The sequence below is a fragment of the Lates calcarifer genome, linkage group LG14, assembly GCF_001640805.2.
Source record: "Lates calcarifer isolate ASB-BC8 linkage group LG14, TLL_Latcal_v3, whole genome shotgun sequence".
Classification (NCBI taxonomy): Eukaryota; Metazoa; Chordata; class Actinopteri; family Centropomidae; genus Lates; species Lates calcarifer.
In genome coordinates, this window is record NC_066846.1 from 8139203 (window position 1) to 8155094 (window position 15892).

At 41.5% G+C, this 15892-nt stretch overlaps 3 protein-coding genes across 4 annotated transcripts; 2 read left to right on the top strand and 1 right to left on the bottom strand.

The window, feature by feature from the left end:
• Nucleotides 1-159: 159 nt before the first annotated feature.
• Nucleotides 160-3347, top strand: gabarapa (GABA(A) receptor-associated protein a). The gene is made up of 4 exons (XM_018671467.2): nucleotides 160-402; nucleotides 1876-1954; nucleotides 2061-2179; nucleotides 2337-3347. The coding sequence occupies exons 1-4, from the start codon at nucleotides 313-315 to the stop codon at nucleotides 2415-2417; spliced, it is 369 nt and encodes a 122-aa protein (XP_018526983.1). The 5' UTR covers nucleotides 160-312; the 3' UTR covers nucleotides 2418-3347.
• Nucleotides 3348-4137: 790 nt separating this feature from the next.
• gps2 (G protein pathway suppressor 2) lies at nucleotides 4138-8204 on the top strand. The gene is made up of 11 exons (XM_018671455.2): nucleotides 4138-4310; nucleotides 4730-4847; nucleotides 5376-5485; nucleotides 5611-5723; nucleotides 5823-5902; nucleotides 6020-6099; nucleotides 6272-6443; nucleotides 6586-6669; nucleotides 6810-6886; nucleotides 7213-7308; nucleotides 7486-8204. The coding sequence occupies exons 2-11, from the start codon at nucleotides 4754-4756 to the stop codon at nucleotides 7576-7578; spliced, it is 999 nt and encodes a 332-aa protein (XP_018526971.1). The 5' UTR covers nucleotides 4138-4310; nucleotides 4730-4753; the 3' UTR covers nucleotides 7579-8204.
• Nucleotides 8205-8562: 358 nt separating this feature from the next.
• LOC108880001 (eukaryotic translation initiation factor 5A-1) lies at nucleotides 8563-15264 on the bottom strand. Of its 2 annotated transcripts, none has more exons than XM_018671458.2 (6): nucleotides 14843-15264; nucleotides 12584-12753; nucleotides 12270-12374; nucleotides 10531-10662; nucleotides 10288-10360; nucleotides 8563-9189 (listed from the first exon to the last, which is right to left on the bottom strand). In XM_018671458.2, the coding sequence occupies exons 2-5, from the start codon at nucleotides 12749-12751 to the stop codon at nucleotides 10298-10300; spliced, it is 468 nt and encodes a 155-aa protein (XP_018526974.1). In that variant the 5' UTR covers nucleotides 12752-12753; nucleotides 14843-15264; the 3' UTR covers nucleotides 8563-9189; nucleotides 10288-10297. The 2 variants fall into 2 exon arrangements, with proteins under 2 accessions (XP_018526974.1, XP_018526972.1); XM_018671456.2 differs by having other exon boundaries at nucleotides 12584-12756; nucleotides 14843-15262.
• Between the last annotated feature and the right edge of the window lie 628 nt (nucleotides 15265-15892).

The window sequence follows — 15892 nt, forward strand, 5'->3', positions numbered from 1 at the left end:
ACCTCTCAAAAAATGATTAATTAAAAATAAGGGATTTTACAGGAATAAACACCGAATATCACTAAAGAGTTAACGTTGATATGGTCAAGAATAACGAGAAGCACACCCTGCGGACTAGACTCTCCTCTACGTCATGTTGTTATTGTATCCCTCCGCCGCAGTCGCACTAGGAAAACAGCTGTGGCGAGCTAAGGCTAGTTAGCATCGTTTGTTTTTGTCGTGTGTGTGTCAGCGATTTGGGCCGTTCCTTGCGCAAACCTCTATCGTACAACCCCGGAGTGACCGACTTGTTGTCTGTCATCTCTTTTAACGATGAAGTTTCAGTACAAAGAGGAGCACCCCTTTGAGAAAAGGCGGTCCGAAGGCGAAAAAATAAGGAAGAAGTATCCGGACAGGGTACCTGTAAGTAGCTAACGTTAGCTTTGTCTGTCGATCTGTGTTGTTAGCAATATGATGGCTAGCTAAGCCCAAGCCCTCGGAACGCTAGTCTTATTTAGGTAATTGTTTGAAACACCCAATGGTCGCACGTAGAATCTAACTATAAGTATGCGGTTTAGTTATTGCTACACATATTTTTCTCCGTACTAGCCTGCCACGTTAATAAACGCCAGAGATAAACGAACAAGACTCTCGGCCGTACTGAACAGGCCAGCTAGCTACCTGAAATCCTTCCGTGTGTAATTTAATTTTAGACTAATATTACTAAACCATAGGATCCTTGATGACAAAGTAACAAAAAATCCTCACTGTTTATAAAGACAGTTACAGAAAGTGAAAGACTCAGGGTCTGAAGTGTGTACCGTCTGTAATGTCAGATCCCTTCATGGTCTGAACGGGCGGCTGGGTGTAGTTTTAGGCTGCATGTTGAAACGGTAACAGCCAGCGCACCTTAAAATAGTTAGTGTCAACAATCAGGACACTTGTTTACGTCGCTTTGGCTCTCGTAGATAGATTATGTAGTCCAGAGCCTTTAGCCTTCTGACACTCACACTGACCTAACAAGACCGCCTGGGTCAAAACTGTCAGCAAAAAAATGTGCTTTGTGTTTTCTGTAATGTCTGACGAGCCTTATTTGTCTCCACAGTAGCAGGCTGGTTTCACTGCTCTTCATTTTACAGCTGGTATCAGTTTCAGGTTGTACTCGATCAACAATCTGTCGTCATTATCAACTGATCCATTAGTTATTTCATCCACTTAGTCTTCACAATGACAAGAAATAGATAGAATACCCCACCACTTCCCTGATCCTTAGATGACATTTTCACATGTAATATTTTGTGCAATCAACTGTTCAGAACCCAAAGGTATTCATTTTACTGTCATAGAAGACTGAGCACAAGAGGAAACGCTCACATTTGAGAAGCTGAAACCTGACCGTTTTTGCCATTTTATCTTAAAATTGTCTATTAATCAATTATTATAAGTTGTTGCTGATTCATTTTATGTCCACTGATTAATTGTCTAAGCTCTGCAATATGTGACTGCTTAGTGTGTGGGCAGGTTGTGCTTTACAAGTTCTATTTTTAGACTTAAGAGAGGTAACTTAAATTAAAATAGTCTAATTTTTGTGCTCTCTCCACTCCCCTATAAAATCTTAGGTCTGACTCATAAACCAATAGATTTAAATTGGTTTCTATCACTGATTGACTGCAAAATACTGAGGGAGATTTTCAGAATATAGGCTACATCTGGGTTAAATATATGTCAGTGCTCGCTTGAGTGATGGTTCCTCACATCCCTTTTCTGAGAAGGGTGAAACATACCATGAAAGTACTTCTCATTTGATAAACACAGCCTTTGTTCAGTGTAAAAAGCACTAGATTTATCTGCAGAGGACATGTTGTGCATTAGTTCCTATTTTTCTTTGTTTTTAAGGTAATTGTGGAGAAAGCCCCAAAAGCCAGAATAGGAGATCTGGACAAGAAGAAATACCTTGTCCCCTCCGACCTGACAGGTAAACACTGTGTTATGTGCCAAGTCTCTGAATGATATATAAAAGATACCAATATGTTTTAGTCATATTTACAATTTCCACAATCTTGTGTACTGTCTTTCATCAGTGGGCCAGTTTTACTTCCTCATCCGGAAAAGAATCCACTTGCGAGCTGAGGATGCTCTCTTCTTCTTTGTAAACAACGTCATTCCACCCACCTCAGCTACCATGGGACTGTTGTACCAGGTAAGAGTCTTAACTCACTTTCTACTTCACTGATCAGCCTGTAGATTATGTCTTTATCTGCATGTGGCGTACTTGTTTCCTACCTATATTAAAGTGAGCTTCCCTCTACGTTTTTTAATACCACACTAACACTTTCTCCTCCCTCCCTCTCTCTCAGGAGCATCACGAAGAGGACTTTTTCCTCTACATTGCCTACAGTGATGAGAGTGTGTATGGGAACAGCCAAAGGGAAATCTGATCCCACTACCATCCCCCTCCAACCACTACCCACCTTTCTGAGACCTCCACCATTCATTCATTTAAATATTAAAATCCAGCTCAGCAGCCTAGAGTTCCCAGAGTAAATATGTCAAATGCACTTTCACCACCCATACATCACCTTTCTCCCATCCATTTATGTCTTTATTATTCTGCAGTCTGAATTGTATTTGCCTCCACTTTTATTTCAGTAACAATTTGGGTTTAGCGGTCTCATGGCCAGTTATTTTTCTAGTGTCATAATTGATCATATTTAACTGAAAACCTGAGAAAGATTAATGGAATAATATTAGAATTAGGCCGTGATTATAGTTACTCCAGGATTAAGGGAAGAAAGGCGTAGTGTATGAGTTCAAATCAGCCCTTATTGACAATGAAGATAGTTAATGTTTGTTCGCTTACGTTGGCTTTGCAGGAGGATCAAGTGTGTTTTGAGTTTATGGTAGTAAATTAATAGCATCCACCAGCTGAAGGCAGCTCTTGTTGTCTCTGGCAGAATAAAGGATAACTGTTTTGCAGCAGTTCTTCTCCTAGAAAAAAACCTGAAGTCGCTAGGATAATTTTAAAAAACTCATCAGTCACTGAAGTCTGCGAATGGACAGTTTAGTGTGCTGCCCTGCATCTGACCCTAGCAAGGACTATAATAGAATTCAGACTAAACAATCATCCTCTGCTTTCAGTGGTAAGACTATTCTGTTGAATGCTATTATGATTATTGTTGTTATTATTGTTAATTTTAGATGGCTTGATTTCTAAAGGTATTGTAAAGCTGAGTGCAATTTTCTTTTCTTTTTTTTAAGTTTGTCTCCTTTTTTAAAAAAGATATAAGATTTGAACTCTGTATACAGCTGCATTACTGGCTCTTTCTCTCCACTCATGACCATACATGATAAAATGTGATGAAAAGCTATCTGTGTGTCTTGTCCTTATTGAATATCTTGTTTGTTACAGCGTCACAAATATATATTTTTTGGTCTTTCTTGTGAGAGGCTCATTCTTATGTAAAGTTGTATGGATTGGGAACTGATCAGATGAACCAAACATTCTCCATTTTTTTTTTACAGAAGTTAAAATGAAGAAACATTTGTCTTACAATGTGCACAGCGTACTGCTCCCTGAGCTGGTGATTTAGTTCAACCTTCCTTGCCTTTCTTCCTGTGTTTGCATGAGTGTCCTTATCGTATCAGCTACTGTGGCTGCTCAAATAATGTTTGCCTTGCCAAGTTGTTCAAAGCAACTTGTTTTTTTCTTGTGCAAGAAGCTGGTTTGGCCAAAGCATACACTGTCCAAGAAAGAAAAGTTTTTTTAAACTGATCTCTGACTTGATTTGTAGACTTTAAAAATCACAGAAGAAGGACATCTGTTAGACCACTCATAGATGAAAGTGTGAGCTTTACCCAGTAAAATGATCAATTAATAGGATCCAGCAAGTGAGTATCCAGTTTTTTGAAGACAGATAAGATAAACTTTATCGTCCCAAAGGGAATTTGTCTTGGGCTGAGGTGCTGTGTCCAGCAAAACTTACATGTGTTGTGACTGAAAGGGTTTTTACAACGTGTCAGTAATATATGCGTGTGATCAAAAAGGGAAACTTGGAAGTTCACGTTTGCTTATTTGTACAGAAGGATCTGCCAGAATACGAGAGAAACTACAATTCCCAGAATGCTCTTCCGAACGAACACTCGGACGTCGTCTTTGGCACCGGAAGCGCAACCTTATCACCCGGGCCGAGACCCTCTTTCTGTCTTGTTTATATTCTGTGGTGAAGTTTTGATTTTATGTTATTTATCTGCCCCAGATAAAGTCAAGTGGCTTCAAATTGAAAACCGCAAGTCGGTTAGCTTCTTATTAAACGACTCACAAAGCGACAAAAGTAAGACTTTACGTACTTTCTCACTCCACCACACTAAAGTAACGTTAGAATAGATGCCATAAAATGCGTAACGTTAGTGCTAAGCAGCTAGCTAACCCCATTAACGTTTGCTCTCAGGAATGTTTAAAAATGAAGTTGTTGCCGCTGTTTGCATGTTTAAGCTCCTTACTTATTCATCTTAAACTATATCGTGCTCATTGGTGAACTATAATATAGTATACATTCAGTCAACAGCAGCTGGAGCTAACTATGCTAACTTAGCAGTTAGCGGAATAGCAGCCAGGCCCGTAAAACGTTACATCCGTGTAATTTCTACTCGTTATACTCTCACCGAGGCACAGACAACACCGTTAAATGAACTTTGTGTACATTTTGGAATCCTTCGCAAGTTTTAAACTGAAATTTTTGACCCTCACCAGCTGGCCCCTCCACTACCTGTCACCATGCCCGCCCTGCTGGAGAGACCCAAGCTGTCCAACGCGATGGCCAGAGCCCTCCACAAACACATCATGAGGGAGAGGGAGCGCAAGAGACAAGGTGTGCTGACCGTGTGTGTATGCTTTGAAAACTGTTTAGCCGGGTGGACACTGGTGTTAAATAATAGGACTTTCTCTCTGTAATAAGGACACCATCTATTCTTTATTCTCCAAAATATGCAGCTATCTCTAACAGTGCAGAAACACTATAGGCTGTGTGATACTTAATGTTGATGTCTGTCTGTGTGCAACACTACAAACAACTCTACAACTTAATATATATCCAAAAAGGCAAACACCCTATCTCTCCTCTGTGTTTCAGTACAACGCACTATGGTATTTAAAGGTGTTTTACCATTTTTTCTCCACATGTGAACAAATAGCTTATTAAAGCCATTCAAGGATGATATAATAAAAAATTAAACATAAAGTGAATATAACAAGCTTCATAAACACAGCCTTTATTTAAGGTTTGCATTGGATTTAATTAGATTTAGCTTGGTTTTAGATTAGTTTATTCTCTGAGTAAGTATATGAAGGGACTTGAACTCTTTTTCCACCACTGAAGAACTTGAATACTATTTTTCAGAGGAGGAAGAGGTGGATAAAATGATGGAGCAGAAGATGAAGGAGGAGGAAGAGAGGAAGAGGACAAAAGAAATAGAGGAGAGGATGTCCTTGGAGGAAACCAAAGAGCAGGTTGGAAAAAGTGATGATGTCTAATGTGTCTGTTGCTGTCTGTGCTTCACCTTCTATGATATTTCCATCTTGTCTTGGACACGATTTGGACAAATAATCCATGGTGACCCTAATCTAAACTTCAGGTGATGAAGATGGGTGAGAAACTTCAGGGACTCCAAGAAGAGAAACACCAGCTCTTCTTACAGCTCAAGAAAGTTCTTCATGAAGAGGAGAAGAGGCGCAGAAAGGAGCAGAGGTATTGTTTTTATATGTAAAATTCAGTTATCAAGCCCAAGGATGTTACTCAAGTATTCTCAGTATTCAGCTTCATGTCTGTGCCTCCTGTCTCCTCTAGTGATATCACAACTCTGACATCAGCCAGCTACCAGCCCAGTCTACCCATGCATGCAGGGCAGCACCTCCTCAGCATTCAAGGTGAGACACTGTTGAGGTTCTATGCATCACCTGGCATCATCTGGAGACATGTTGGAGATTTTCACTGTCTTCCATTGTTAATGTCAGTCAGCTGATCCTTCTCTTTGCCTCTCTCAGGCAGTCCAGTCAGCCACAGTCGACCTGGTGCTCTGCTCGGAGAACGAAGCAAACAGCTGTTCCCAGCTGCTGTGATTCCAGTGAGTAAACACCTTTGACTTTTTTTGTTTTTCTCTGGGATAAACAGAGAGAAGATAGAGAACATGCTGTTGTAGCTGTTTTGTTAGTCAATCAAAAGATTGTTGTCTGTGCATAGTTTTCAGTCTCAATCAAGATCTCATTCATTTAGACCTCTTCCTCCTCCTCTTTCAGACCCGTCACTACCAGACACCCAGCTTCAGCTCAGGCTCGGCAGAACACGGGCAGTTCAGTGGTGGCCAGGGCGTCCATGAGCCCTATGGGGTGGCCCAGGCCCAGCATCCCTCCACCTACGCCCCTGGACCATCTGTACCTGTCAGTTTTGCAGGCAGCTCTCAGATCAGAGGTAAAGAGCATGTGTTTGCACAGTGATCGCACATCACTTGAAAGTTCAGCTGTCTGTTAATTAGGCTTGTGTCGTCCTTTGTGCTTGTTGTGGTGTACTGGCATGTAGTGGTTGCAGTGAAGTTGCTTTCATTCTCCCCAAGGTGCGTCTGCGTTTCAGGCCATGCCGTATCTCCCCCACCAGCAGCCTGGCTACCCCGTCCACAGTCACTTCACCTCTCAGCCCGGTCAGTTCCCTGTGCACCTGTCATTACGATAAGTAGCAGCCAAAATAAAGAGCAGGCTAATTGTTTAGTAATCTAAATGCAAGCTGTGCAGATGCTGTAGTGTTTCATACTATAAACGGTGACTTGTGTATCTCCTGCAGGATACATTCCTGGAGCAGGAATCCCCCTTCAGAAGCAGCTGGAACATGCCAACCAACAGTCAGGCTTTACTGATGCTGTAAGACCATTTCACATTTAGATACCTGAATGAAGTCTTGCTGAAAGTCAAGTAAAACTGGAAAAGGGAATTCTGAGTGTACTGTATATTATATCACACAGCATATAAGCTTCATTTGTGTTACTGTTTGATTGTTGATGCCAAATAAACCATCTGATGTATTGGAAAATTGTTATGTGCCATTGTGACCTTTCTAAACATGTTACTGTCTAAATAATGGAAGCAGCTGGAGTGAATCTGGTATGTTCTTCACTCACCTGCCTTGTACTTCTTGTACTTGACCTTAACTGATCACAACTTCCATTGTTCTGTGTCTTGCCTCGCAGGGTGCTCTGAGGCCTATGCATCCGCCAGCCATGCACCCCTCTGCTCCTGGTCTGCTGCCCACGCCTTCAATGGCGGTCCAGATTCCAACCGCCAAGGTGAACTCTCTACATCAACCCCTTTCACTGATCTGTCGCTTCTAATTCTAGACTGTATTTTACCCATTTATAACACTGACCATCCACTCTGCACTTACTTCCTTTTCACAATACGCTGTCTCTACTGCCACCGTGTGTTCCAACATCTCACTCCACATCCTCCTCCTCCTCCTCCAGGCCCCGTTCCAGAGCTCTCCCCAGGGAGCTCCTCGCCACGGCTTCCTCCCACACAGCCAGAGTGGCCAGAGGTTCTACCACCACGGCAAGTAAACTCAGCCCAGAGACCCCGACTCCTTCAACAACAGTCACGAGGCTGGATCATGCCACATGTTTTGCGTTTAGTACCTGGTTTTTAAGTTGTGTTCCGGCTTTGTTAATGAGCGAGCAGCAGCCTTCACGTTTATGTGCTTCTGTGAACACATGGCTTTGATTTTTACATGACTTCAAATGATGTTCATTTGTAAAAAAAATAGCTTCTTATTTTACCTACACTGTAAAGCCAATCTGGAGGTGCTTTTCCGGCACTAACATGGTGATATCTTGTACAAACCCAGACTGCATGAACCGCAGGTCATTCTTTGTATAGTAACTTCTACAAAGACTTTTCTGGCTAAGACAAAGCAAAAACCAGAATAGAGGAGAGTTTTCAGCAATACTTGATGGTTGAGTTTAGAGTTTATGGATTAAATCACGTTTCTGTTAAAGTCACACAAATACTGATGAACACTACTGTAACAGGAACACATTGGTTTAACTCACTCTATTTCAATGTGTTGCTGACTCCTGATTTATCACATTAGACCCATTAGGGTTGGTTGCCAATGAAATCGAGATCTGTCAAATCTGTTGTTTTAAAGCGTTTATGTTGCTAAATAAAATGATACAGAAACATCCAACAGTTTGTGCCATCTTTATTTTTTTTTGGCCATGGAGACATTCTGCACAGTTTGGACTTGCTGTTCTGAACACAAAGTTAAGGATACCAAACTGCCACAACTCGTCTGCCTCCTGAATCATCGCTCAAAGTTTGAGAGTACGCCAAATAATACTCCAGTCGTTTCTCCAATGGCTCTGTGTGAAGGCCCGCTCTGAGGGTCTCTGCAAAGTTTTATTTTTTTTAAGAAACAAATGAAGTTAGATGAAGGTTTGGCTGAAGGACTTCCAAACGAGCGAGAAATCTACGTTCTCGGAGCAGGGTTTTGTTTCTCTTTGACACTTTTCAAGCCTCGAGACAAAAAGAAACTGAACCTCGTGTGCCATGTTGGTAACCTTTTGTTTTAATAGACAAGTTTCAGGTGGTGAAACAAAACAGCAGAAGGGAGGGATGGGTGTGGGGGTGGGGGGCTTGTTCAGATGAATTGCCAAAAAAAGAAAATGTGCCATACAGAAGAGACAAGACAACACCTAGTCATGTATTCAGTCCTGTACGGCACACACGCGCTGAACAAGCCTCAACTGAACAATGCAGATCTAGAGTTGAAGCCCTTGATAAAACAGGGGAACATATAAAAAACATAACAGTTGTGACATTATCACCACTTCTTTCCCCTGATGGTAGGTAGCTACTTATTATTTGTAGACCTACTCACTTATTAGTGAGAGACCTTCCTCTACACGTCTCTTATCTGCATGTCTGGACTTAGATGTGGTTTTAATGAGTGAATGCACATAGAGAATGTTTTCACTTTTTAGCCGTTCGATATTCCAATTATTTATTAAAGTTCCTCTCTAATTGAACCCAAAGGAAGGTCAGAAGACAAGAGCGAGGGGGAGAGAGAATGAAAAACAAAGACGAAAAGAAAGGAAAACAAAAGAGGGAGAATAGCATTTACGAGGCAATATCCCCTCCTTTTCCCCAGGTCCAGTGCATCTCGTTTGCCCCTGAAACAGAATTACAAAGGGGGGAGGGAGGAACGAGAAGAAAGAGGAAAGAAAAGTCAGAAACCAGAGGAGGAAGATACTTGAGGGGGAAAAAAAGTAATAAACACAAGAGAAACTTATTTTAATGAGACAATGAGTGTTTTTTTCATTGCACCAACAACAGCTTTTAAACATATTATTTTGAGTGGACACTTTATTCTACAGCCCACAGTGTGCAGGTGAGAAAGTGCAGGAAACAAAGTGCATTTAACAGTTTGACCCAACAACTACAACAATGCTACAAGCCATTTTTTTCTCCCTTAGTAGGAAATACAGGAAGCTAGATTAGGCTGTAAAATGAAGTGCAACCCACAGAAAAAAAATACAACATAGCTCAAAAATACAATATGAACCTTAAGCTTTCATTTATATTTGATAGCGCTGCGTAAAAATGATACACATGCTCGTAATAGTGTTAACATGAAACAAAAAGTACATTAAGGGGGTAGGCAAATCCACAGTAACACACTGCTCAGTAACCCATCACTTCATACAAGCTTTAAATTTTGAACATACTCATCGAATTAGTTACAATTCGTCGATTATAAATCTTTAAATTTCAGCTGACCATTAATATGTCCAGTTCAAACAAATATATACACGTAAAACATAATTATGCAGTAATGTGGAAAAACATGGATATTTCCAGTATAGTCGATACGCGTAACTGTAACATTTTAAAATGGCATTGTCGTCTTTTTATTTATTTATTTCTATAATATCGACGGTTAAAGTCTAAACATCTCGGCTCTCGCTGGCTGGAGTTGCCTCCCCCTTGCTCCAACGGATGAACGATACACTGTACATGGCATCACACGCACTTGCACTGGCATGGCGCATGCTGCTGGCTTGTGGTGCAACATCCCAAACACACACACACACACACACACACACACGCACACACACACACACAAACGTACATACATTGCCCACTCACGCGCATACACACACTCCTCTTCAGGCAGGCTTGGGTCAGGCGGTAGTTGTGGGGTGGGAGGGTGAGGGGGGGTGTGAGGGCAGCTGCGTGTCGAAACAACTGTAGCTCTCTCTGTTATTTACCTGCAGTGGCTTATTTACCCAAGGCTTTGATGCCAATTGCAGCTTCTTCATCCATTGCATTTAGAACGGTGATCTGGAAGAGGAAAAACAGGGAGTCAGGACAAAGCTGCTTTCTCAAACCACCCACCTGAGGGCCAGATCCAGATCTAACCCATGAGACAGTTTCATTAAACGACATGTCCGACCCCAGGTTCAGAACAGAAAACCTGAGGCAGAAAACAGCATTAAGGCGACGATACTGACCAGGATCTCCTCTCCGGCTTCGTGCTTGCTCTCGATCTCTTTGCCCAGGTCTCCCTCTGGAATCTTCAGGTCCTCTCTCAACTCCCCACTGTCCTGGAGCAGGGACAGGTAGCCATCTTGGATCCCAATAAGCTGGAAAGACACAGAGACCATCAAAGTTATTCTTGTTTGCCCACCTCTAAGACCCGTCTCCACTATTATACATAATGTTAATGCTGTCACTGTGTGGACTCGTAGAGGTACACTTCTAATCTTAACAGCTGCAGACATGAACTTCCTGCCATGGCGTTATGGGAGCACTGGGACCGTATGGTTTCACTTCTGCAGGAAATCCTGCACCATTTTTCTTTTCAGTTTGGCAAACTGTGAGAGAACCAGCACGTCAAGCTGGTTTGATCAGTAGCCTCCATCTCTTTAGTCAAGTATCAGGTTCTCTGGTGTAATGAAGTGGACGCAGGCGTACTTGGACATTTATAAAATCTGAAATTCCTCTTTAAGCATCATTTGTGATGAAGCACATGATGGGTTTGAGATAAAAATGACAAAATGTGCTTTGATAGTTGAACTGACTTTTGACTGACAGCTGCCCACTGGATCTTAAAACAACACTGATGAGAGCCGTGAGACTGAACCAAGACAGCAAAAGATCATTTAACCCACTGTTGATATAAAAATATTTACTATAGCAGCTTAAATTATCAGATTAAGTAAATGTTTACATGTGCTGTCTAGCTGTACAATACATGGGCATACATTCAAGTTCATATGTAGATACAGACACTCCACTCTCACTTGTCTTGATATTTCAAATGATGGCTTTTAGGTTTCTGGGGCGGACTGGCTCATGGAAGGACAGTGATGCTGTTCATCAGTGTTCTTGCTACTTCTAGGAAAGTGCTTTCCATTTGATTCATGATTTGAAATGCATGACTATATAACGATTAAGTATACAATGACAAAAATAAAACCGTATTTAATGGTGCCCTCACGTGCACCAGATTGAATGTGTGCTTGGGTGAAGAGACTCACCGGTCACTGAACATGGAGAAGGAGAGGTTATACTAGAATGACTGTGTGTGTTCTCTTCAAATCCTGTGTCTTTGTCTTATTTTTAGTTATTACATCATGACTTATGTTTGGAAAATCATCCATTCATCTACCTAGTAAAATGATTCTTGGATCCATGTGCACCCCAGCTAGAGGCTCTATGATGCTGCTTCTGTTTCGTTCTTGTCTGCATGAACAGCTCTTCTCACCAAGGAAATTCTTTGTTAACTAATAATATTGGGGCTTTTTCAAATAAGCATCCAACTGCTAATGGTCTCCCACCAGCCATGTAGAATTATCTCTGAATATCTTGTTCTTATTAAAGGCCAAAGCATATTTGTGAATATGACAGTGATATCAAAGGCGTGACAGTAATTTCCAGTCATATATTCCTCATAATTGACTCAAAATTTCATACTTGCAAAGCAGAGGCAGCCCCACTTTTCTGTCACATGAACAAAAGGGAAAAATGTGTCATAATTTCTTGGTAATTAGTATATTAGCTGTTGGTAATTGTGTATGTCTTGGCCTAGAGATGTAACATTACGTAATCTGACTTTTATTGTAAGAAAAGTGTCTGAACACTGTGAGTACTCGCATGAAGACATAGATAAACCCCTATTTTAACAACATGCTAGGTAAAAAGCCAGTGTAGCAACAGTCAAGCAATGTCTGTCCTCCAGCTGTCTCACCTGGTAATCCATTCTCTTGATGTTGGGAACATCCATGTTGTGAGTGGAGGGACAAATATCTTCATACTTCTTTCCAGAGAAGATGTCAATACCAACCAGGTGAACCTGCACGAGCGAATCCCAGGACAAAATATACACTTTTAGAAAAACAACAGCTACAGACACTGTCCCTCCATCTATTTTGTGAACCTGGAGGAAAAGCTGCTTCGAAACCACACAACATTTTTCTCAAAGTCAATCCATGTTGGAAAGAAACTGTTCTCTGAACTTACATGTACAGTATTTTACACTTGAGTTATCTGTAATTTACTGACCTTAGCATGGCCGTGCTTGCCAGTCTTGGAGGTGGACATCTCGACGATCTTGCAGGGTCGGCCCTTCAGCACAACAAATCCGTTTTTGCGCAGGGCCGAGCACTGCATGGGGTAGGTGGCGGATGCCCCGGCATCACCTGTCTGGAAGTCGAGCTCTGCATCTGCCATACCTGCTGTGGAGGAACACACACGACGCAGACATGAATATACTGTAGGTTCATAATTCAATACAGAAAACATTAACAGGCACTTAATCATTAAAGCGAGGAGATTTAGTATTATGATATAAAACCAGTTAATGTCTGGGATTTGGATTATTTGAATGCATTTTACAAGGACTGGGTTTTGTTTGAGATTGTTCTATACTACTCCACCGTCAGTTTCTAAGATTCAAAATACTGTATAAAAAGTAATTTAAAACAGTAAATATATGATTTAAGGATTAAAAAACAGTATCAAAGTTACATTTAAGGTGGAATATCCAGACCTAGCCTTTGCTTGCTTGGCTACTGTTTCACGTTTTTAGATGACAACTTATCACAAACCGCAAATTTACGTAAATATTGACTTGACAGCCACTCAGTAAATACTGTCAAACACACTATTTGATATTTGATTTTATCATTATCTTCTTACTCTGACTGGGGTTTACCTGCACTGATATAACTTTTTACTTTCATGTTAAACCCAGTATTGGAACACTACTGGACATTTAATTGGATTTATAAATCAGACAGTGAGTAGTGTTTATGCAAGTCAGTGCAGGTGATTATCTGAAAAGTATGTCAGCAGAAGAATATGGAAATGTGAGAGTTGACTGAATAAAAACGTGGGGGGTGCAGAGGAAATGACACTTTGATTCAGAGCTGTTGAGCACCAGTCAGAGCAAAGACGCAGCCCAGACATGGCTAAATAAAGCAACAGAAATATGGCACCTGTCAGCTCAACTAAGAAGAGTCCCAACTGTAAAAATTATATATATATATATATATATATATATATATATATATATATATATATATATATATATGTGTGTGTGTGTGTGTGTGTGTGTGTGTGTTTAGCTGCAGTTTTAATCAGCAGTGTTTGTGTCAAACTATGCTAACCACCAAACTTTTGTCCCGCTGGTGCAGCCCAGCCACCTGCCACGAGTACAATGTAACTGACCGTTAACTACTAAAACTTAAGCAACTAACTCATGACATAGAAAGAAATAAACACATTCTTGAGAAAATATACTTTAAATACATAAGGTATGGGCTTTGCTGCTCAGTTACGGCGGCTGGTCGCCGGGTAAACCGTTGAACCACCAGGGCCGCTAATCCGCGCTAATGACCCCATAAATCAAATTTCAAGCCGAGTGTGACTTATCGAACCACCTCTCGTGTCGTTAACTGGACGTGAAACGTTAAATATGGGGACGAAATGATACGGTAAGTCACACCCCGGGTGGTGGTGGTGGTGGAGGTGGGGGTGAGGTAGCGTACAGTATGTCCGCAGTGGGGGGAAAAGAACGGAGCCGACTGCGGCCTAGTGCGTACACAACGTGCCACGGCCCGTCGTCGGTAACGTGTAACTGTCGGTGTCCCCGCATCCATGCGCACTGACGGCACTCAGGCCGAGGCCCTGCTGATAAAGAGATTCAAGTTTATAAGGCAAAATGGCAACCTTTGAGGCACTTAAACCCTTCATAGTATAACTGTGGACCTCCGTGTGAACGCCACTGATTATTTTAATCCTGCTCGGGCTGATAACACACCCACAGACAACTGGAAATTGCTTGAATTTTGGCCCGCTGGTGTACAGTAATGACTAAGCTAATACTCGTGATGGTCACAATATCACAATATCAGTTAGTTTAATCGTGTTGAGCGTTGCGTTAGAGCCGGTGGCATGAGTGAGTGAGTGTGTGTGTGTGTGTGTGTGTGTGTGTGTGAAAGCAATAAAAGTCGCGCTGCACCTCAAATGCAGCCGAGTCTTGCAGGATTTGCAAACTTAAAAACAACAATGAGGGCGAACGAGTAGTCGGGTATTTCTCCATTTTAGCTACCAAGTGAGAATGAAGCTGCCGTTAAGATGTGATAAGTTAGCTAGAGCTGCCCGGGGGTCCTCTGGCAAACAGACCGCTATTCTCACTTCATGGGGGCGTTTAAAGGGAATATATCATAATACAGCCTCAGACAGACATGTGCATAGGATAACTCATCTGCTCAGGCGCAAACACGCCCCGTCTATTGGATGTTTTGATAAGGAACTTACCCTAGTGATAATAGCTCTCCTCTCTTGTGTTACTTGTCAGCCTTTCTCACTTTAATTCCACCTCCTCCTCTGTTGCCTCCCTGTATCCGTGCTAACGGGTCGTCTGGCCGGGGGTCTGTTTCCTCCTCTGTGGCTCGTTTTCGATGTCGCTCCCTTTTTTTCCCTTTTTTTTTTTTTTTAGCTATCAGCTATCTCTTTATTCCTCTTTCATTCCAGACGTTTCCGCCCTGCTCTCTTCTCGCCCTGGTTTGTAGTCCAGGTCGCAGTTTACCTCGCGTAGAGGTACACAACCGTTGAAGTCAGCCACCGGGCCGAAAAGAATCAAAGCCCTCAACTCCTTTATGTATGTACTGTCTGTAACCCGCACTCCACCTTCTCTGTCTCTCCCTCATCCAGCTCCTCACCACTATCACAACATAAAGAATATCTCAACACTGGACTTCCTGTTGGAACTGTCACAATAAAATCCCCTAATAACGTTATTACAAAGATATTTTGGAGTCGTGGCAGCCTTAAACGGACCGTCTGGCTTGTTATAGGCAATATTGGGAAAAAACAAACAAACAAACAAAAAAACCTTAAGTTCCACTCAGTAGTTTTTCTAGACCTTTCGACCACATCCAATGATTTTCATCAGAGGAATGAGTTGGAACTGTTGTCATGGAAATAGCAGGTGCCATTACGTGACGTAAGTTTGAAACGTTGATTGGCTACATTTTTGAATGTAGATGTTGTATTCTAGAATGCATAATACAATGTAACTGCAATATAATGAGTGAATGAAAAAATATACATACACATGATAAGGATTCATTATTACAAAAAAAGTGACATTAGTTGAAATATATTGTTAGAGAGCTTCTTATGCTTATGCTCTACTTCTCATACTGTTTGATACGTCTGTACCTTATTAGGTTTACGCTGTATGCAGATTATACATCCATTCTTTTTCACGTGTTTCATTTCCTAATAGATGTGCTTACTTTTAAAACAAAGGTATTAGTAGCAAACACTTGCGACTGATTCTTCTTTCCTGGAACTGACTTAAAT

Coding starts and splice junctions, on each gene's coding strand:
- gabarapa (XM_018671467.2), top strand. CDS start 313: ATGAAGTTTCAGTACAAAGAGGAGCACCCCTTTGAGAAAAGGCGGTCC. Junction 1,955..2,060: donor TGTCCCCTCCGACCTGACAG/GTAAACACTGTG, acceptor GTCTTTCATCAG/TGGGCCAGTTTTACTTCCTC. Junction 2,180..2,336: donor CCATGGGACTGTTGTACCAG/GTAAGAGTCTTA, acceptor CCTCTCTCTCAG/GAGCATCACGAAGAGGACTT.
- gps2 (XM_018671455.2), top strand. CDS start 4,754: ATGCCCGCCCTGCTGGAGAGACCCAAGCTGTCCAACGCGATGGCCAGA. Junction 6,670..6,809: donor TCACTTCACCTCTCAGCCCG/GTCAGTTCCCTG, acceptor TATCTCCTGCAG/GATACATTCCTGGAGCAGGA. Junction 7,309..7,485: donor TCCAGATTCCAACCGCCAAG/GTGAACTCTCTA, acceptor CTCCTCCTCCAG/GCCCCGTTCCAGAGCTCTCC.
- LOC108880001 (XM_018671458.2), bottom strand. CDS start 12,751: ATGGCAGATGCAGAGCTCGACTTCCAGACAGGTGATGCCGGGGCATCC. Junction 10,663..12,269: donor TCAAGAGAATGGATTACCAG/GTGAGACAGCTG, acceptor GTGTCTTTCCAG/CTTATTGGGATCCAAGATGG. Junction 10,361..10,530: donor AAGCCGGAGAGGAGATCCTG/GTCAGTATCGTC, acceptor TTCCTCTTCCAG/ATCACCGTTCTAAATGCAAT.